This window comes from Somniosus microcephalus, chromosome 3 (genome assembly GCF_052327205.1).
Source record: "Somniosus microcephalus isolate GS21.2 chromosome 3, FLI_Smic_1.0, whole genome shotgun sequence".
Lineage (NCBI taxonomy): Eukaryota > Metazoa > Chordata > Chondrichthyes > Squaliformes > Somniosidae > Somniosus > Somniosus microcephalus.
In genome coordinates this window covers 270414739-270436392 of record NC_140989.1, presented here as the reverse complement: position 1 = coordinate 270436392, position 21654 = coordinate 270414739, and the positions used below count along the sequence as shown (strand labels likewise).

The following is a 21654-nucleotide window of genomic DNA, read 5'->3' as shown; positions in this document are numbered from 1 at the left end:
CTTTTTGAAGATGTTATGGACTCTGCTTCAATAATTAACATTTCGCATTCCAGCAAATCTCTGTGTAAAAAAAAAAAACAATAAATCTAACCTCCCTTTTAATTCTTTTTGTAATTATTTTAAATTTGTGCTCTCTCATTACTATCTTGCCAACCAGCAGAAGCAATCTATTGTTATTATTTACCCTATCACAACCCTTCATAATCCTTGAAGATCTCTATCAGGTCACACCTTAGATTTATCGCTCTACTTTCTCCAGCCTCTCTTCATAACTGTTACCCCTCATCCCTGTAATGTGCTCATGAACCTTTGCTGCACATTTTGCATTGTGTTTATAGCTTTCCTATAATGCAGTTCCTAAAACTGTACACAATAAACTAAATGTGCCCTAAGGTCTTATACAAGTTTAACATTACCTCCTTACTTTTGTCTTCCATGCCTCTTGATAAGGATTCTGTTTGCCTTTTTATGTCACAGTCTACTTATACTGCTCCCTTTAATGACTTGTGTATTTTTGCACTTCAAGGTCCTTCTGTTCTTGTGTTACCTATCCCTGTTCTTATTTCCAAAATGTATTAATTCATATTTTTCTATACATTGAACTGTATTTGCCTCCCATTTGACCATCCTGCTAGTGTCCTCACTTGGGATTCACTCCTTCAATTTGAAGTTGCTCCCTCAATCAAAATAGTACAATCTAGTTAACTTCATTAACTTTAAGTGAAACTGCTTAATTTTAAAACAGCAAAATCCTCGTAGCCTCAGTTCCCCCAGCATGTTTACAACACAGCTGCCAACTCCGCTTCAGAACAAACATGTTTCCTTTCATTCTCTCAGCAAAAATGCACTCTGTCACCATCTAACAGCTCAAGGTGACTTTATACTGCATTATTTAAAAGTAGGAGATATCTTTGCTTTATGGCTGTTACGATCTGGAATGCACTGCTTGAAAGGGTGGTGGAAGCAGATTCAATAGTAAATTTTAAAAAGGAATTGGAGATGTACAGTATTTGAAAAGGAAAAATTTGCAGGAATATGGGGAAAGAGCAGGGGAGTGGGACTAATTGGATAGCTCTTTCAAAGAGCCGACAGTCAGGATGGGCCGAATGGCCTCCCTCTGTACTGTATGATTCTATGGTGTGCTACCCTTTTTGTGGGGAACCTGCTATTTCATGTCTCTGACCCTGGAGTGTTCCAATGATGTATGTTGTGGGGAGGCTCATGCTCTGTTCATTTATATGCAAGTCAGGGCTTGGCTGGCCTGGCCAATTTCAATGCATTAAAGTTGGGAAAAAATGCAATAGCAGCTGAGCAACACTATGTGCTTGGCCAGTAGCTCAATGGCATGGGTAATTCACAATATGCACTCCGCACACTCTCCTCCATTCCTCTCGCACCCCCACCCCGTGCTATGGTGCTGCATACTAATGCTCCAACATACTGCACCAGCAGTGTCTTGTATGTCTGATCATATTCAACTGAGAAACCTTCGATGCTACTTTTATATTAAAAGTATTCATATTAAAAGAAATCAGCTAGAATTAGAGTTCGGAAAGCTTCCTGTTGGCATGTTTTCCTTGAATTGCAAACTTGCAGCCGAAGCCCCATGAGATGAAGAGAATGCCGTTGCCCAACCCCCACTCTTGAGCACTGTGCTAGAAATGCTGAGTTGCTAATTTTAGACATTCACTCTGCAGAGCCACCATTCCCAAAGAAATGCTCACTGACTACTGCAGCCAAGCAATATCAACAGATCACAGTAAAACACAGCAGATCTGGCATCCTCTGAAAGGAGGAGAATGGACTAATGTCTTGGGTTAAGACCATTGTTTTTCCAGTTCTGATGTACATTCTCTTATCCAAAACATTTAGGGGGAAAAATTGGGTTGATTTGCTCCTCCCGGGGCGCAAAGCCTCTAGTGCCAGAGCGCGGCGCTGCTAACGCCTCCTGCAAAATTCAGCGGGAGGTTAGCGGCGGCGGTAGCCGGTAGCACCCCGCGGTGCTGTGCCGCCAGTGATGGCATCATTGCTGAGCGCAGCGCCCCACTCGCACCCCGTCCGCAAATTCGGTTGCGCCCCCTGATCTATCACCAGACGATATGTCCGACAGGGTCAGGGGAGCATTTTTGCAGCCACAGCAAGTTAAAGGGCAGGTGTTGGGCGGCCATTTTATTTGGCCGCCTGCCAGCACCTGCCCGCTTCCCCTTTTTTATTCAGGGTTCAGGCCGCGATCGCTCAGCCGGCACTCCTCTTGAGTGCCGGGCTGCTTTCCTGGCACCCCGCTCCCTGGTGGTCCAGCAGGGCCTGGTGCACGCAGCACTAGGCCCCGCCCCGTTAATCAGGGGAGGGAGGCCTGCAGTACCGTGGCACTACGTGCCGACGCGCGTGGTGCTGTTGCACGTAGCGCCGCGATATTCACTTTTCTGTGAGAGCATTTTTGGTTTTTATTTCCTACTTTCAACATTTGCCATTTTTATCTATTTATTTCCTCCAATGTTTTTTACGTTGCTTCTTATGTTACACAGAACCACTTCAAACAGATTGTGTTTGCTTTGGCTGCTGATGCTGTGAGATCCACCCAGTTTGCTGTTCTAGAACAAGGGTGGATTCCAGAACACTGACTGCATCAGATAAACATGTGCACAGTTTAAAAAAAACACTACTTTGTTTTCTGGCTGCAGATCAGTATTTGATTGCTGGGCAAAGTCTGTACAGCCAGAAGAAAAAGTCAGGTCATATGGGGTTGCTGTTCACTGCAGCCACAGCAACCTGCCTTTATGGAGCCCCTCTAACATCAAAAAAATTCTAAGACACTTCACAGGAGAAAGAGGAGTAGACATTGAGCCTTTGAAGGAAGGGAGTTAGCAGCGATGACTGAAAGTTGGTTTTGAGAAGCCTTTTAAAGGCACGATGTGGGGTAAAGAGGTGGAGGAGTTTAGGGAGAGATTTCTAGAGAGTAGAGCTGAGACTTCTATTACTAATAGTGGGGCAGAAGCAGAGTGGAATGCAGAGGAGGCCAAAGTCATCAAACCAGAGGGAACGGAAAGGAAAGTAAGGCTGGAGGAATCAGAGCTAGGGTGAGGCAAGGCCGTGAAGGGTTTTGTAGATTAGAAGTTTAAGTTTGATATGTTGTGGGATGGTGAGTCAGTGGGTCAGTCAGGACAGGGTGTTAAGTGGACAGGACTTGGTACAGGTGAGGGTGCGGGTGGCGGAGATTTGGATGATTTGGAGTTTATGGCGGTTGAGGTTGGAGGGACAACACGGTGGCATAGTGGTTAGCACTGTTGCCTCACAGCGCCAGGGACCCGGGTTTGAATCCGGCCTCGGGTGACTGTCTGTGTGGAGTTTGCACATTCTCCCCGTGTTTGCGTGGGTTTCCTCCGGGTGCTCCGGTTTCCTCCCACAGTCCAAAGATGTGCGGGTTACGTTGATTGGCTATGATAAATTGACCCTTAGTGTTAGGGGGATTAAATACGTGGGGTTACGGGGATAGGGTGGGATATGTGTTGGTGCAGGCTCGATGGGCCGAAATGGCCTCTATCTGCACTGTGGGGTTTCTGTGATTTCTGTGTGACAACGAAGACACTTGTGTCCAGAGATGATGACTGTGTGGCAGTGAGTGTAAGGTAAGAGCAGAGGTATGCAATGTTGCAAAGGTTGTAAGTAGATAGGATATGAGGTTTAACATTCAGCTCTGAGCTAAACAGAGGATCAAGGCTATGTTGTTTTGGCTCCACTACATTGGTGGGGGGGAGGGGGGTGAAGAAAACATCTCTTGATTAATACTACCTTCTTTCTTGGGAGTCTCCAGTATGTAAATTGTTAATCCTTATCCTCATAAAATAACAAATGTACGTTAAGGCGATAGTACTTCTGTGTCCATGGCGGATTGCCTGATGCAGTGGGTTAGACACTGCCTTATTACCTTTTGTGATATTAGTTTGTATTCAGTCTCAACTGATGGGATGGGGTTTCCTTTGATGGCTGGTTGTAGTGATCTTGGATGAACTTTCAAATGTATATGTGTCCAGAGAGATTTGTGTGTCCTTGTGCAAGAAACACAAAGCTAGCATGAAGGTATAGCAAGCAATAAGGAAGGCAAATGGCATGTTGGCCTTTATTGCAAGGGGGTTGCAGTATAAAAGTAAGGAAGTCTTGCTACAATTGTACAGGGCCTTGGTAAGACCACACCTGGAGTACTGTGCACAGTTTTGGTCTCCTTATCTAAGGAAGGATATACTTGCCTTGGAGGCGGTGCAACGAAGGTTCACTAGATTGATTCCTGGGATGAGAGGGCTGTCCTATGATGAGAGACTGTGTGGAATGGGACAATACTCTCTGGAGTTTAGAAGAATGAGGTGATCTCATTGAAACATACAAGATTCTGAAGGGAATTGACAGGGTCGATGCCAAGAGGTTGTTTCCCCTGGCTGGAGTGTCTAGAACTCGGATGCATAGTCTCAGGGTAAGGGGTCGGCCATTTAAGACTGAGATGAGGAATTTCTTCACTCAGAGGGTTGTGAATCTTTGGAATTTTCTGCCCCAGAGGGCTGTGAATGCTGAGTCTTTGAGTATATTAAGGCTGAAATAGATAGATTTTTGGACTCTAGGGGGAATCAAGGGATATGGAGATCGGGCAGGAAAGTGGAGTTGAGGTCGATGATCAGCCATGATCTTATTGAATGGCGGAGCAGGCTCGAGGGGCCATATGGCCTATTCATAGAAACATAACAGATTGCAGGAGTAGGCCATTCGGCCCCTCGAGCCTGCGCCGCCATTTCTTCTCTTCTTCTTAGGCAGTCCCTCGGAACCGAGGATGACTTGCTTCCACATTAAAAATGAGTTCTCAGGTGACTGATGAGTCCAATGCGGGACCTACAGTCTCTGTCACAGGTGGGGCAGACGGTGGTTGAAGGGGCGGGTGGGTGGGGTGCTTGGGTTGACGTGCGCTCCTTGCGCTGCCTGCTCTTGGCTTCCGCTTGCTCCCGGCGCAGAGACTCGAGGTGTTCGGCGCCTTCCCGGATACTACTTCTCCACTTTGTGCAGTCTTGGGCCAAGGAGTCCCAGGTGTCGATGGGGATGTTACACTTTTTCAAGGAGGCTTTGAGGGTGTCCTTGAAACGTTTCCTCTGCCCACCTGGGGCTCTCTTGCCGTGCCGGAGCTCCGAGTAGAGCGCTTATTTTGGGAGCCTCGTATTGGGCATGCGGACAATGTGACCCGTCCATCGGAGCTGATTGAGCGTGGTCAGAGCTTCGATGCTGGGGATGTTGGCCTGAGCAAGAATACTGACGTTGGTGCGCCTATCCTGCCAATGGATTTGCAGGATCCTGCAGAGGCAGCGTTGGTGGTAGCTTTCCAGTGCTTTGAGGTGCCTGCTGTACATGGTCCATGTCTCTGAGGCATACAACAGGGCGGGCATCACTGCTGCTCTGTAGACCATGAGCTTAGTGCCGGGTTTGAGGTCCTGGTCTTCAAACACTCTCTTCCTCAGGCGACCGAAGGCTGCACTGGCACACTTAAGGCGGTGTTGGACTTCGTCGTCGACGTCTGCCCTTGTTAACAGTAGGCTCCCGAGGTATGGCAAGTGGTCCACGTTGTCCAAGGCCTTGTCGTGGATTTTGATAATCGGGGGGCAGTACTGTGTGGCGGGGGCAGGTTGGTAGAGGACCTTTGTCTTACGGATGTTTAGTTTAAGGCCCATGCTCTCGTACGCTTCGGTGAAGGTGTTGACGATGGTTTGGAGTTCGATCTCCGAGTGAGCGCAGACGCAAGCTTCGTCTTCATACTGTAATTCGACGACAGAGGATGGGACAACCTTGGATCTGGACTGGAGGCGACGGAGGTTGAACAGTTTCCCGTTTGTTCTGTAAATTAGCTCCACTCCAGTGGGGAGCTGACTGAGGGTGAGATGGAGCATTGCAGCAAGGAAGATCGAAAAAAGCGTCGGTGCGATGACACAGCCATGTTTGACCCCAGTTCGTACGTGAATTGGGACTGTGGTGGAACCGTTGGTCAGGATCACGGCTTGCATTTAATCATCCAAATTCAGTACCCTGTCCCTGCTTTCTCCCCATATCCCTTGATCCCTTTAGCCTTAAGAAATATATCTAACTCCTTCTTGAATATATTTAATGAATTGGCCTCCACTGTCTTTTGTGGTAGAGAATTCCACAGGTTCACCACTCTCTGAGTGACGAAATTCCTCCTCATCTCTGTCATAAATGGCTTACCCCTTATCTTTAGATTGTGACGCCTGGTTCTGGACTCCCCCGCCATCGGGAACATCCTTCCTGCATCTAGTCTGTCTAGTCCGGTTAGAATTTTATAAGTTTCAATGAGATCCCCTCTCATTTTTCTAAACTCGAGTCCTCTTGCTATGAAGGCCAACATACCATTTGCCTTCTTAACTGCCTGCTGCACCTGCATGCTTACCTTCAGCGACTGGTGCACAAGGACACCCAGGTCTCGTTGCACTTCCCCTTCTCCCAATCTATTGCCGTTCAGATAATAATCAGCCTTCCTTTTTTGCCACCAAAGTGGATAACCTCACATTTATCCACATTATACTGCAGCTGCCATGCATCCACCCAATCACCCAACCTGTCCAAATCATACTGGAGTTTCTCGGCATCCTCCTCACAGCACACACGCCCACCCAGCTTTGTGTCGTCTGCAAATTTGGAGATATTACATCTAGTTCCCTCGTCTAGATCATTAATATATATTGTGAATAGCTGGGGTCCTAGGACCGATCCCTGCGGTACCCCACTAGTCACTGCCTGCCACTCGGAAAAAGACCCGTTTATTCCAACTCTTTGCTTCCTGTCTGCCAACCAGTTCTCTATCCAAGTCAGTACCTTACCCGCAATCCCATGTGCTTTAACTTTACACGCTAATCTCTTATGCGGGACCTTATCGAAAGCCTTCTGAAAGTCCAAATACACCACATCCACTGGTTCTCCCTTATCTATTCTACCAGTTACATCCTCTCAAAATTCCAGTAGATTAGTCAAGCACGATTACCTTTTGTAAATCCATGTTGACTTTGTCCGATCCTGTCACTGTTTTCCAAGTGCTCTGCTATTACATCTTTTATAATGGACTCTAGCATTTTCCCCACTACCGATGTCAGGCTTACCGGTCTATAATTCCCCGTTTTCTCTCTACCACCTTTTTTGAATAGTGGGGTTACATTAGCTACCCTCCAATCCATGGGAACTGTTCCAGAGTCTATAGAATTTTGGAAGATGACCAGCAATGCATCTACTATTTCTAGGGCCACTTCCTTAAGTACCCTAGGATGTAGATTATCAGGCCCTAGGGATTTATCGGCCTTCAATCCTGTCAATTTCCCTAACACCATTTCCCTACAAATACTGATTTCATTCAGTTCCTCCCTCTCATTAGACCCTATGTTTCCCGACATCTCTGGGAGGTTATTTGTGTCCTCCTTTGTGAAGACAGAACCAAAGTATGTATTTAATTGGTCTGCCATTTCTTTGTTCCCCATTATAAATTCACGCATGATAACTGCTGTGCCCTTATTGCACGCGTCTCTAATTTCCCGTTTAATGCCATCCCCAACCTCAGCATTGCTGTTTGGGGGTCTGTATACAACTCCCACTAACGTTTTCTGCCCCATGGTATTTCTCAGCTCTACCCATACAGATTCCACATCATCAGAGCTAATATCCTTCCTTAATATTGTGTTAATCTCTTTAACTAGCAATGCTACCCCATCTCCTTTTCCTTTTTGCCTGTCTTTCCTGAATATTGAATACCCCTGGGTGCTGAATTCCCAGCCTTGGTCACCCTGGAGCCATGTCTCCGTACTCCCAATTATATCACGTCTGTTTACATCTATTTGCGCAGCTAATTCGTCCACCTTATTACGAATTTCTGCTCTTTTTATGTTCTTATGAAATTAAATCTCAAACTGGTGCCTCGTGTATATCTGTCCACTGTACAAAAATGGCCGAAATTTAGCTGCAAATGATCAATCCCGTTCTGAGAGGCTGCCGGATGGCTGGTGTGGGAATCAGAAAATGTCACACTAGAACGTGCTATTCTGAGATAATTGTTGAGCAGAGTATATTGAACTGCAACACAACCGAGCCATTTCTCCAGGTTTCTGGTTGGCTTGACATTTACTCTGCAGTTGACTGTGCTATACCTGACTTGACTGTGCTATACCTGACCTGGGAGTGCTTGAAGCTGACACTGGAGGCATGAAATGGGAAAATGTTCCATTTCCCAGCACTCATGTTAAAAGAATTAAACTTAATGGGGGAGAAATTCAGTCGTTAGCGCCAGCCGTTATCGCCTTAAGAGGGCGATAAGTGGGGCGCGAAGTGGCTAGCGCCCGGGCGCAGTGAGACCTGTGCCTCTCGCAAAATTGAGCGGACATTTAGCGGCGGCGCAAAACCTCAACGCCCGCTCAGCTGCGCGCGCAGATCCTTGCATCATTTCATGGTGCAACGCCCTTGGTGCGCCCCGAACCGGAATTTCAGTGGCGCTCCCCTTCTTTCCGCCTGGCGCTCCCAGCGACTGGTTGACTGGGGTTGGGGGGGCGCTATTTAAAGGGGCTCTTCCTGGCTTCTTAGTGGTAGCCATTTTGGATCACTCCTTCTGTGTGAGAGAGAGAGAGATTTGCAGAGAGACAAAGGGAGAGAGCTTTCTGCATTGAGTCAGCGCTCGCACAGGTACTTCTGGCTTCAGCCCAGAACTTTGCAGTTGGATTGATTTTTCAGTGCCATAGCCTTGAGTGGCCACATATTATGGGGGCTGCAATGGGTGGAAACGTTGGGTTTCTCCATTGCATTGAGAGGGCTCAGAGACGCCGAGAGAGAGTGCCAATCATGGCCAGACGGAGGAGGGCCAACAGGCGTCGGCACAGGAGACCTTGCCCTCCCAGGGTATACCGCCAGCAGTTCTCCTACCTCAACATGTCTGAGGAGCAGTGTATTCGGAGGCTTCGATTCAGCAGGGAGGTGGTCACTGAGCTCTGCCACCTGCTTCAGACAGATCTGCAGCCTCAGCTGAGGAGCAGGACGTCTCTGTCGGTGGCAGTGAAGGTGACAGTGGCTCTCAACTTCTATGCCACTGGCTCCTTCCAATCCGCTACTGGGGACATTGCCAATGTCTGCCAGTTTGCGGTGCATTGCTGCATCCGCCAAGTCATGAATGCCCTCTTCAAAAGGAGACGTCAGTACATTTCCTTCCCCATGACCCTGGACAAGCAGCAAGAGCGCGCAATGGGATTTGCAAGAATAGCGGCCTTCCCCATGGTCCAGGGCGCCATTGACTGCACGCATGTGGCTTTGTGGGCGCCTCAAGAGAATACCGAGGATTACCGCAACCAGAAGGGGTTCCATTCGTTGAACGTGCAGTTGGTGTGTGACCACAGACAGTTGATACTAGCTGTCAATGCCCGCTTTCCAGGCAGCAGTCACGACGCCTTCATCCTGCGCCAGACTTCTGTGGCAGACCTTTTTGAAGCCCCGGCTCAGCCAGGAGGCTGGCTTCTTGGGGACAAGGGCTATCCTCTGTGCACCTGGCTGATGACCCCGCTCCGTGTGCCCAGCACCCCTGCTGAAGAACGATTCAATGACAGCCATCAAGCGACCAGGAACATCATTGAGCACAAAATCGGCGTGCTAAAGCAATGGTTCCGCTGTCTGGACCATTCCGGGGGAGTCCTTCAGCACTTGCCTGAGCGAGTCTCCCATTTCGTTGTAGTGTGCTGCATGCTGCATAACCTGGCTATCCTCAGGACTCCGCCACTGCCAGCAGACATTGGAGCACCAGCAGAGGAGGAGGAGGAGGAGCACCAAGACGGGAGGGAGGCACAAAGTGCAAGGGCCGTCCGTCAGCGGCTTATTGCAAGTCGGTTCTAGGTCCCCTCTGAGGGATTGGCTTGTGCCATTGAAAGAACATGAATGGAATGGTTCCGCAAACACTGAGCCGGTCAAGGCAACAAATAGTTCAAAGAGCAAACATGCACAATCTGAATAAAGACAATTATTTATTTAACAAACTGTGTGCCCTTCCCGCATAACAAAGAAATACAGAGAAACCCCCCAAAAAATAGTCAGACACATAACTGGCTCTCGCAACCTGGAGACAATGAACAAAAGAGTTAACCAAAAATGACCATGATCCTCGGCCTTCACTAAAAAAATTAACAGCATTTTGCCACACCTCCTACTTTTTGGTCTGCGAGGGTGATCTGCTTCGCTTGCGAGATTGGCCCCTTCCCACCCTGCAGCTCCTCCGCAGTGGGACCCCAGTGGCTGCAGCAAGGTTGGGGGAAGGCTGCTGAGTGTCAGAAACTGAGTTGGCAGATGCCTTTGAGGGACGGCCTGGACCAGCTCTGGGCCTGGAGGTCCCAGCTGCTGACTGCTCCAACTCTGCATGGGCGGCAGCAGTCTGTCCTACGGGTGGTGGCAGCTGCAGTGGAGGAGTGATAGTGTTGGCAGCAGGAATGCTGCCATCCTGACAGAACACAGGCACTCCCTGGTTGGACGACACACTGGCACTCCCATGGGGCAGCACTGCAGCATGCGGAGCAATCTGCTGAAGCACAGACTGCTGGCCTTCTGCGGCGCGGCGAGGGCCCCGGCGATTCGTGCCCGATGCAGCGAGGGTGGCAGCAGTGAGTGCTCGTGTGGCCTCAATCTGTGTCTGCATCAGACCAGCCACTGACTGCATGGCACCACTAAGCACTTGTGTGGAAGCTGCCTGTGCTGCTCCGAAGTCCTGCAGACTCCTTGCCTGTGCTGCCCCGAAGTCCTGGACACTCCTTGCCAGTGACTCAATGGATTCGGGCATCCTTGCCACTGCAGCCATGAGCTCAGTGTGCCTCTGCTCTGCCTGGGCACCCATTTCAGCGAGGAGCTGCACCTCTTCTGCGCTCACTATAGCAGGACTGGAGGCCAGACTCTCCCTCCGGGGAGAAGGCCGCCGAGCTTCCCTAACCCCCCCCTGCGTTGCTGCAGCCCGCTGGGCCCTGGAGCTTCACCCTCCTCAGACCCTTCCCCCCTGCTCCCCTCCAGGGAAGACGTGTCCCCATTATGGCAATGGCTGCCTCGGCTGAGGGTGGCACTGATGGTCCGGCTTCCTTTTCCTCCTCCTCGCCTTCAGAATCACTCACAGTGGCAGCTGGATGGCCCGCCTCGTCACCTGGCGATTCACCATCTGAAAGCAGGGAGGTACAAGAGTTGCTTTAGCGTGAGGACAGGACGGCAGCGAGGGAGGTATGAGTGCTGCAATGCACTGTATTGGTTCGATAGTGGCAAACGATGCTGGTGTGAGGCACAAGTGGAAGGAGAGAGGTCATTGCTGTCCAGAACGGGGTCGGCATCTCCAGTGGCGACGGGGCCAATCAGCCGGCCTGCCATAATGCACTGGACTTGCTGCTCCAGATCGCTGAGGTCTTTAAGGTGAGGCCGGCCTCCCCCGGTCCGTTGCTGCTGCCTCCTATTGTGTGCCAGCTTGCCCTGCAAGAGAAAGGACGGGCTCTGAGTACAATGTGAAGCCCTGATCTTGGCTGCACTGCCTCCCATGGTGGAATAGCCCTTAGTTTGAAGCCCTGATCTTGGCTGCACTGCCTCCCATGGTGGAATAGCCCCTACAGTGTGAAGCCCTGATCTTGGCTGCACTGCCTCCCATGGTCGAATATCCCTTACAGTGTGAAGCCCTGATCTTGGCTGCACTGCCTCCCATGGTGGAATAGCCCTTACAGTGTGAAGCCCTGATCTTGGCTGCACTGCCTCCCATGGTCGAATATCCCTTACAGTGTGAAGCCCTGATCTTGGCTGCACTGCCTCCCATGGTGGAATAGCCCTTACAGTGTGAAGCCCTGATCTTGGCTGCACTGCCTCCCATGGTCGAATAGCCCTTACAGTGTGAAGCCCTGATCTTGGCTGCACTGCCTCCCATGGTGGAATAGCCCTTACAGTGTGAAGCCCTGATCTTGGCTGCACTGCCTCCCATGGTCGAATAGCCCTTACAGTGTGAAGCCCTGATCTTGGCTGCACTGCCTCCCATGGTGGAATAGCCCTTACAGTGTGAAGCCCTGATCTTGGCTGCACTGCCTCCCATGGTCGAATAGCCCTTACAGTGTGAAGCCCTGATCTTGGCTGCACTGCCTCTCATGGCCGAATAGCCCTTACAGTGTGTAAAGTGGTGAATGTGCATGTGAGTTTCATGAAAGGCCCATAGGTGTTGGATGAGGGCTGGCCATTGGGGCTTTCAGGACCCGTTGCCCATAAAGTGAGGTCCACATGCAGGGATGAAGAGGATACTGAAAAGGGTACTCACCCTGACAACCCGAGTGAGGTTGTTGAACTTCTTCCTGCATTGCACAGGGGTCCTAGGTACCATGCTGCTGGAGGTCACTCTGAGCCACCTCTCTCCAAGCTTTGCGGTAGTCGGTGGGCAGCGGCCTCCTGCCACTGTCCGGAAACAGGATAGATCGCCTGCGCTCCACTGCGCCAACCAGAACCTGCAGGGCCCCCTCACTGAACCGCTGCGCTCGCTCCCTGGCCCTCTCCATGGTCCTAGGCGTTAGAATGTGGCAACAGGTCTGTCCAGGCCGAGAATCAGGGCTCCAATGTGCAGGGCGTGGCTGCAATCCAAATCGACCCTCCCCCTTTAAGAGCTGACCGGTGCCAGCGTGTCTGCCTGCAATCGCTAACTGGCCGCACCTGCGCTGCGCCTGCACTCTGTGGTAGCGCCTCGCTTCTCCGGCTTAGCGCCTTAGGACAGTCATGCAGCGCCTGCTTTAGCGCTCCGAGCACCTCTTGGGGCGAAGCAGGTCAATTTAGCTGAAGGTGGCGTGGCGATACTGAATTTAACATAGAAACATAGAAGATAGGAGCAGGAGTAGGCCATTCGGCCCCTCGAGCCTGCTCCGCCATTCGATGCGCCCCGTACCTGCCTTCTCCCCATATCCCTTGATACCTTTAGCTCTAAGAAATATATCTAACTCCTTCTTGAATATATTTAAAGACTTGGCCTCAACCGCCTTCTGTGGTAGAGAATTCCACAGGTTCACCACTCTCTGGGTGAAGAAATTCTTCCTCATCTCTGTCCTAAATGGCTTACCCCTTATCCTTAGACTATGACCCCTGGCTCTGGACTCTCCGACCATCGGGAACATTCTACCTGCATCTAGTTTGTCTAGACCTGTCAGAATTTTATAAGTTTCGATGAGATCCCCTCTCATTCTTCTAAACTCCAGCGAGTATAAGGCCAATCGACCCAATCTCTCCTCATACGCCATTCCTGCCATCCCAGGGATCAGCCTTGTGAATCTTCGCTGAACTCCTTCCATGGCAAGAACATCCTTCCTCAGATAAGGTGACCAAAACCGCACACAGTACTCAAGGTGTGGTCTCACCAAGGCCCTGTACAACTGCAGCAGGACATCCTTGCTCCTGTACTCAAACCCTTTCGCTATGAAGGCCAACATACCATTTCCCTTCTTCACCGCCTGCTGCACCTGCATGCTTACCTTCAGCGACTGGTGCACAAGGACACCCAGGTCTCATTGCACTTCCCCTTCTCCCAATCTATTGCCATTCAGATAATAGTCTGCCTTTCTGTTTTTGACACCAAAGCGGATAACCTCGCATTTATCCACGTTCTATTGCATCTGCCATGCTTCTGCCCAATCACTCAACCTGTTCAAATCATCCTGGAGTTTCTCGGTATCCTCCTCGCAGCACACACGCCCACCCAGCTTTGTGTCGTCTGCAAACTTGGAGATATTACATCTAGTTCCCTTATCTAGATCATTAATGTATATTGTGAATAGCTGGGGTCCAAGGACCGATCCCTGCAGTACCCCACTAGTCACTGCCTGCCACTCGGAAAAAGACCCGTTAATTCCTACTCTCTGCTTTCTGTCCGCCAACCAGTTCTCTATCCAAGTCAATACCTTGCCCCCAATTCCATGTGCCTTAACTTTACATGCTAATCTCTTATGCGGGACCTTATCAAAAGCCTTTTGAAAGTCCAAATACACCACATCTACTGGTTCTCCCTTATCTATTTTCCCAGTTACATCCTCAAAAAATTCCAGTAGCTTAGTCAAGCACGATTTACCTTTTGTAAATCCATGTTGACTTTGTCCGATCCTGTCACTGTTTTCCAAGTGCTCAGCTATTACATCCTTTATAATGGACTCTAGCATTTTCCCCACTACCGATGTCAGGCTTACCGGTCTGTAATTCCCCGCTTTCTCTCTACCACCCTTTTTGAATAGTGGGGTAACATTAGCTACCCTCCAATCCATGGGTACAGTTCCAGATTCCAGCGAATTTTGGAAGATGATCAGCAATGCGTCTACTATTTCTAGGGCCACCTCCTTAAGTACCCTAGGATGTAGATTATCAGGCCCTGGGGATTTATCGGCCTTCAATCCCGTCAATTTCCCTAACACCATTTCCCTACAAATACTGATTTCTTTCAGTTCCTCCCTCTCATCAGACCCTATGTTCTCCAACATCTCTGGGAGGTTATTTGTGTCCTCCTTTGTGAAGACAGAATCAAAATATGCATTTAATTGGTCTGCCATTTCTTTATTCCCCATTATAACTTCCCCTGCTTCTGACTGCAAGGAACCTACACTTGATTTCACTCATCTTTTTCTCTTCACATATCTATAAACGCTCTTACAGTCAGTTTTTATGTTCCCTGCAAGCTTACTTTCATATTCTATTTTCCCCTTCTTAATTAATCCCTTTGTCCTCCTTTGTTGAATCCTAAACTGCTCCCAATCCTCAGGGTTACTGCTTTTTCTGGCCAATTTATATGCCCTCTCCTTGGATCTTAAGCTATCCCTAATTTCCCTTGTTAGCCACGGTTGAGTCACCCTTTTTGTTTTATTCTCATTTGGAAGAATTCCCTTCCTCTCGTACCATATCATGGTGTTAACTCCTCCATAGCAGAATACGGGGACCTGTGCATCAAAGTGTCAAACAAACCAGAAACCTTACGGAGATTAGTTTGTTAGAAATGGCTGGGAATGTGTTACAAATCAGTCATTGTATAAGTGCCTTGATTTCTATTTTGTCTTTGAATGCCACCAATCATGTTGCACCTCGTATATGTAGCCACCCATATCAAAGCTGCATGGCATAAATGCAAATGTAAAATATATCAAACCATGGTGAGTATTAGGCTAATAGCTGACTCTACAAACCTCTTCAGCGTTGCTCTTGTGTTTTGACCTTATCTAGGCCAGCAGACATTTATATGGTTCATTAAGTGTCAAGGCCTTCACATTAATAACTCTGATGTGATAAGAGAATGAATTAATTTCTGATCTGAGCAGTATTCGTACTGATGTATCTTGCTAGGCTGCTTAGTGCACGACATTCTTGTTTACAAACACTAGCTATCACTCAGTCGGCCTCGGAATCACAAGTTTGTTGCCTCCTCAAGGAGATTTTAGACCTTCTCAATTTCTGGAATGTCATGTTCCGAAAAACTGTTGTGGCATCCGGAGCCGAGGCATGATTGTCCTCTGGAGATTCAACATTCTGTTGCAGGATGACATACTGCTATTCCTACAAAAGATGAAGTGATTGATTCTTAGGCTTTAAATGTAATATATTTTCTTGATGTAATATTTTTTCTCTCCTTTCCCTTCCCCCCGCAGCGGAAAGGCATGCAAACTGCCCCTGTGTTACTGCCTCAGTGGACGACATTGACTTTGAGCACACACTCAGGTAGTGATTTCACCTGCCCCCATCTTATTGTATCTATGATTGGGTTTCTGTAATTGTGGGAAAATCTGGCTTGTCTTAAAAATGACTGAATCTAGTGTGACATGGTCAGGTCTGTACAAGTTTACACTTGCACCTTTCAGAATGAAGAATGCCATCAACCACATTCCAGCAGCTGATGTATTTAGTTCTGACTGGGGCTGGGGTTACACCTTCGCATAGGCCCCTGAGTTGGGACTCACCCAAGAGAGCGATTTAAGATACGAGCCCAAAATGTCTAGAATAAGAAAGGTAAAAAAGACTCAAATGCGTAACACCGCCAACCAAACTAATGAGCAGCCCATGTATTTGCATGCACTTTGCTGTTCTTCTCTGTCAGGAAACTGGACAAGAAGTCTTTGTGGTGCCAGCATGAGGAGTGGAGTTCATGTATGAGCAACCTGCTCGTGAATTCTTCGCTCCTATTGCCGTGACAGCTTCAAACGCTGCTTTCAGTGTAGATTTACTGCTATTGGTGTGTGTCCATCTTGTACATTCGCATTTCAGTAGTCATTCCACACACGAGAGTAAGTTATGAATTGCGCCAGTTGCAGCGTGATCTATGCCCTAAAATAAGATTTGAACTTTAATAACTGATCCTAATTTAAATCGTTCAGCAGTTACATTATTATAAATATATAATTATACCTTGCTGTGCGCAAAGTGGCTGCCACATTCCCTTACATTACATTACAAAATACTTAATTGGCTGTAAAGCGTTTCGGGAGGTTGTGAAAGGCACTATATAAAGGCAAGTCTTTCTTTCTTTTCTTCCAGCTGGGGCATTCAGTGTGTTTTAGGTTCATGAGGTAGTTGAAAGTTGTGCAATTTGGTATTGACAGAAGTGTGCTGAACTTGATTGTCATATGTTAAAAAAAATTCCATCTAATTTATTTCTCAGTAAACCTGCATAATGTGCAGCGTACTTTTTATGGCATCGTATCATTAAACTGTTTTAACTAATTAGATTGCCTGTGGCATTGCTCATGGCAAGTTGGAACATGAGGTCTCTCTGTTGCCTGTTCTGTCGTGTTGCTCTTTCTCCTTAGTCTCTCTCTTCTTGTGCATTTCTGTTTGTCTTTCTTTTGCTTCTGGCTCTCTGCTGTTCTGGTTATTCTTTTTTTCTGCTTATGTTCTGGGTGGGAGATGATGATGGGTGGCATGGAGGTCAGAGTTTGTTGTAGCAAGTGTGGGGGAAATGTGCGGGGGGTGGGGTAGAGGACATTGGGTATAGATACAGCCAAGAGCAGAGTAGGAGGGAGTGGGGTTGGTAGGCATTTTAGCAGAGAAGAGAGTGGCTGAGCATGGGGCAGGAAGGAGCAGGACTGGGGGCTTTAAACTTTGAATGGTAGTGGGGTTGGAGGTAAAACTATGAAGGCAGCTGGTGGAAGTGGAGCAGAGTTGGTTGGTTGCAGACTGAGCCGGGAACAATCCTACTTGAACATCTTGTGAGAGGTAGAGGTGGCTGTGGACAAACACGAGCTATCACTCCGTCTGCTTGGGAATCACAACTTTGTTGCCTCTGGAGTTTTCTTTCTGAAATGGCGGGAATGATTTGAGATAGGATGGAATGGCTGGTAGGCATTTCAGTGGGTGGATGGGAGTGGCATTGCAGTTTTATTTATTTTGGTTAACTTTTGAAAGTGATCTTTAATCATTTAAAATAAGGTAGGGTTAAAAAATAATTAAGATACAATAGCTTTGGAAAACTGATCGATTTGTTGAAGTGCAGGAGTCACAGCCTGTGCACCTTTATGGCTAATCTTTGCAGCTTTAGCTGCACTTCACCTTTGATCTGCTGCGTTGCCAGCCTCTTGGCCTCAATGTCTGGTCTTCATGGCTTTAGTCGTACTTCAGTTTTCAATGACCAAACTCGCAGTCTCTCAACCCCGCTTAGTAATCATAGTTGCTTTAGCCACACATCATTTTTGGAAATGCTGCCCATCGTCTAATTTTTTGGGAGAGGGAGGTGGCAGGCTGGGATTTCAAAAGTGCAGCTAACAGCACTTAAGATTATCAAGTTGTGTTGGGAGGCTGCGAGTTCACTAATTCAAAGCTGAAGTGTGGCTCAAGAAAGAAAGACTTGCATTTAATTAGCACCTTTCATAACCTGAGGATGTTCCAAAGCACTTTGCAGCCAGTGAAGTACTTTTGAAGTGTAGTCAATGTTGTAATGTAGGAAACGTGGCAGTCAATTTGCACACAGCAGGTTCCACAAACAACAATGACCAGATAATCTGTTTTAGTGATGTTGGTTGAGGGATAAATATTGGCCCCGGGACACTGGGAAGAACTCCCCTGCTTCTTCTTCAAAATAGTGTCATGGGACTGCTACCACTGAGCCACAGCTGGCCTATGCAATGATGGGACAGTGGGGGGCAAGAGGCTATGGGACTGGCAGAGGGAGGCAGCAGGCACTGGACAGATTAGAGAGTGGGAATGACTGGTAGAGCCGAAGACAGTGGAGGCAGCAGGAACAGGCTCAGTGATCGAATAGCCAGGTTAGCTACACCGGAAAAGGAATACATTAAACGAAAAATAAGATTTCCCTGAAAGAAGAGAAAATTGGGTGAAAAGAAAATGGCTGGCAAACCAGGGCAACTCGCACCTCAGTGTTGGGAGGATTGGAAGGTAAGGGTAATGGTAAGTATGTGGATTAAAAGTAATATAAGCTGGAGCTAGTTACCCATTAATAGCAATATATATGGATGTTAGTTACTCACTAAAAGTAATGTAAGTTGGCATTATGAAATGTCACAAGGAATGTGACAAAGTTGGTGTGACAACAGGAAGTCCATATACTTGCAAAAATTTTAATATATTAAAAGATTTTTTCTTAATTATGAATGCTTTCATTTTCTTCCAGCATTGGACAAGTGGTAAACATCAAAGCAAAAGTGAATCGTGCCTTTAATACAAGCCTGGAGGTCAGAACCTTGGTCTCTACAATGAGTTTCACTAAACCAATAGAGTAACAAATCTTACAAATGTAATGTAATAGCTTAAAATTGCAAAGACCGAAGACTTTTTTTTTCTCTCTAGTTTTCCCTCCATGCCGTCTTGAAGGTGTTGACTTATCCTGGGATACAGTTCCACAAAGGCCTGCAGTTCTCGGGCACCTCACCTGTGTTTTAGACTTCGTACCGAGTCCCAGCAGGTTACTTGTCCTTAGACAGTGTTGCAGCCAAGCCCAATCCTGTCCTTCCCCCACATCCACAGTTTGAGATCAGAAACCAGAGCACTGACTGATTTTGTTTTTTGCTCTGCCACAATTCCAGGAGCGTTGAAGCCAATAGCAGTGCCCCAGTGTGTAGGACTTAATACCACAACAGTCAGCACATTAACCTTGAACCATGGGGCATGCTGGCGGGAGAGCATTTGATGTTGAAATGCGCTATTGGAGATCCAGTTGGGGCTGTGGTTTGTGTGGTTGGATCATGCTGTCTAGATTGGTTCAGTTAAAAAGTAACTCTTTTCCTAGGTTGGAATTATGATCACTTGTGAAGATCCCTCAAGTGGAATGCAGTGGAAAGTGTGCAATGCGTTTGCTACATTTGTGGCAAAGAGAACAGGACTTGGAAAGGTAGGAGTGTGAGCTTGTAACAGTTACTGAGATCTACAGGCTGCGCTGTATCTACAAAATATCTACTCTGATATTATAACCTGCCAAGCTGTCACTTAGACGTCATTGCCTTTAGGTACAAGGTCTTTAATCATACTGATATACAGTTGAATATCAAAGGAAGTTTATTTGCTTTTGTACCAACCACTAGATGAGTGATTTAGGAGTAAAATCAGGTTTGGGGCCCTGTGCATTTTCACGGGTTGCACGGTCCTAGTGCAGCGCCTGATCATGTAGGCAACAACAGCTTGAATTTATATAGCCCCTTTAATGTAGTAAAACATCCCAAGGTACTTCACAGGAGCATTATCAAACAAAATTTGACACCAAGCCACATAAAGAGACACTAGGACAAGTGACCAAAAGCTTGATCAAAGAGGTAGGCTTTAAAGAGCATCTTAAAGGAGGAGAGATAGGCTGAGGGGGAATTCCAGAGCTTAGGGCTAGACCACGTAACGGTGGCAAGTTCCCTTTCCTGAAGGACATCAGTGAACCAGTTAATTTTTTTTAATGGTAATTTTCTGGTGCCAGCCCACAAATTACCAAACTTCATTGAATTCAGTTTCACACCTTGCCATATTGGGATTCAAACTCATGCCCTCTGGGGTACCAGTCAAGTACCATACCATTAAGCTACCTTATTATTTGCCCAATTATGTGACTTTCTGCTAACTTCCTGTTTGAAATGAGACATGATCTGATTTTATTGAGTTGAATTCAGCCAGCACTTCATAATTTTTTTTTCAATCATAGTAACTTTGAAAACAGTTGATCGTTTAAAAAAAGAACTTTGCAAGTAACTGTGGTGCACATTTATCAGCAGCGACTCTGGGTTAGGTTGACTTCAGTTTACCCAAATCTATATATATATAAAACAGTATGTCTCTCTGTCTCTCTGTCTGTCTGTCCGGCTATACAATGAAAAGTTATAGAGCGTACCTACACATGTGTTGTATCAAAAGAAAGCTCATCATTAGGGCACTCTTGTAGGCATATTTACTTTTTGGTCGGACAAAAATTGTGCCGATGGTATCCAAAAAACGTTCAAAATTCCGCTCATTATCCGCTCATTAGCATCGAGTGACATGAAGGTTGACCAATCGTACGGTCGAGCGACCCGACGGTTGACCAATCGCTCTTCCCCCCCCCCCCTCTCTCTCTTCCCCCCCCCCCCCCCCCCCCCGGTCGCTCGCTCTCGCCCCCCCCCCCCCGGTCGCTCGCTCTCGCCCCCCCCCCCCCGGTCGCTCGCTCTCGCCCCCCCCCCCCCGGTCGCTCGCTCTCGCCCCCCCCCCCCCGGTCGCTCGCTCTCGCCCCCCCCCCCCCGGTCGCTCGCTCTCGCCCCCCCCCCCCCGGTCGCTCGCTCTCGCCCCCCCCCCGGTCGCTCGCTCTCGCCCCCCCCCCGGTCTCTCCCCCCCCCCCCCCCCCCCCCCGGTCGCTCGCTCTCGCCCCCCCCGGTCGCTCGCTCTCGCCCCCCCCCACTCTTCACTTATTTTCTAATTTATTAATTTTGAGTTTGTGGCGTTTGGTATTTTGAACCCAATAACGTATTGAATAATTTAAATGGTATCGCCTCAGCAAAGAAGTGTAAATTCTCTCCAACTGTAATGTAAATATCTGGCTTTCCATCTGTTGCCAGGTCCAACTGAAGCCGCTGATTCCTAGAACCTCCTCTGAGCAGATGGAACACAGCATCGCTGCTGAGCGGCGCCGAATGAGGCTCCTCCACCTGGAAACCATCAAAGATCTGGTCTCCTCGAGCACAATTCAAGATGGTAAAAGTTTTACTCCCCAGCCCCCAACACACATTCTATTATCCTCCCACAAAGAAATTAATGTACAGAATACCAGCCTTCATAGTTATCATCCACTCAACCCAAACAATTTCAGACTCTTGATTTGTGTGATCTGAATGCAATCCTGATTAAAGATGGTGTGGAGTATTGTGTGCCTCTGCTGCTGAAACCCTCATCCATGCCTTTGTTACCCCTAGACTTGACTCTTACAACGTACTCCTGGTCAGACTCGCATCTTCCATCTTCCATAAACTTAAGCTCATCCAAAACTCGGCTGCCCGTGTCCGAACTCACACCAAGTCCCGTTCACCCATCACCCCTGTGCTTGCTGACCTACATTGGTTCCCTGTTGAGCATCGCCTCGATTTTAAAATTCTCATCCTTGTTTTCAAATCCCTCCGTGGTCTCGCCCCTCCCTATCTCTGTAACCTCCTCCAGCCCCACAACCCTCCAATTCTGGCCTCT

The 21654-nt window shown here is 48.0% G+C and overlaps 1 protein-coding gene across 4 annotated transcripts in view; it reads left to right on the top strand.

Annotated features, from left to right (window-relative positions):
• Positions 1-21654, top strand: part of acot11a (acyl-CoA thioesterase 11a) — a 101193-nt gene that overhangs the window by 16679 nt on the left and 62860 nt on the right. For 3 of the 4 annotated variants that reach the window (XM_085982490.1, XM_085982492.1, XM_085982491.1), the window contains 4 exons: positions 15669-15738; positions 18641-18701; positions 19256-19357; positions 21033-21168. In XM_085982490.1, the coding sequence (XP_085838616.1) occupies positions 15669-15738; positions 18641-18701; positions 19256-19357; positions 21033-21168 (369 nt within the window). Of the gene's footprint in view, positions 1-15668; positions 15739-18640; positions 18702-19255; positions 19358-21032; positions 21169-21654 lie in introns of those variants that run through there. The other variant, XM_085982494.1, reaches the window with a different exon arrangement.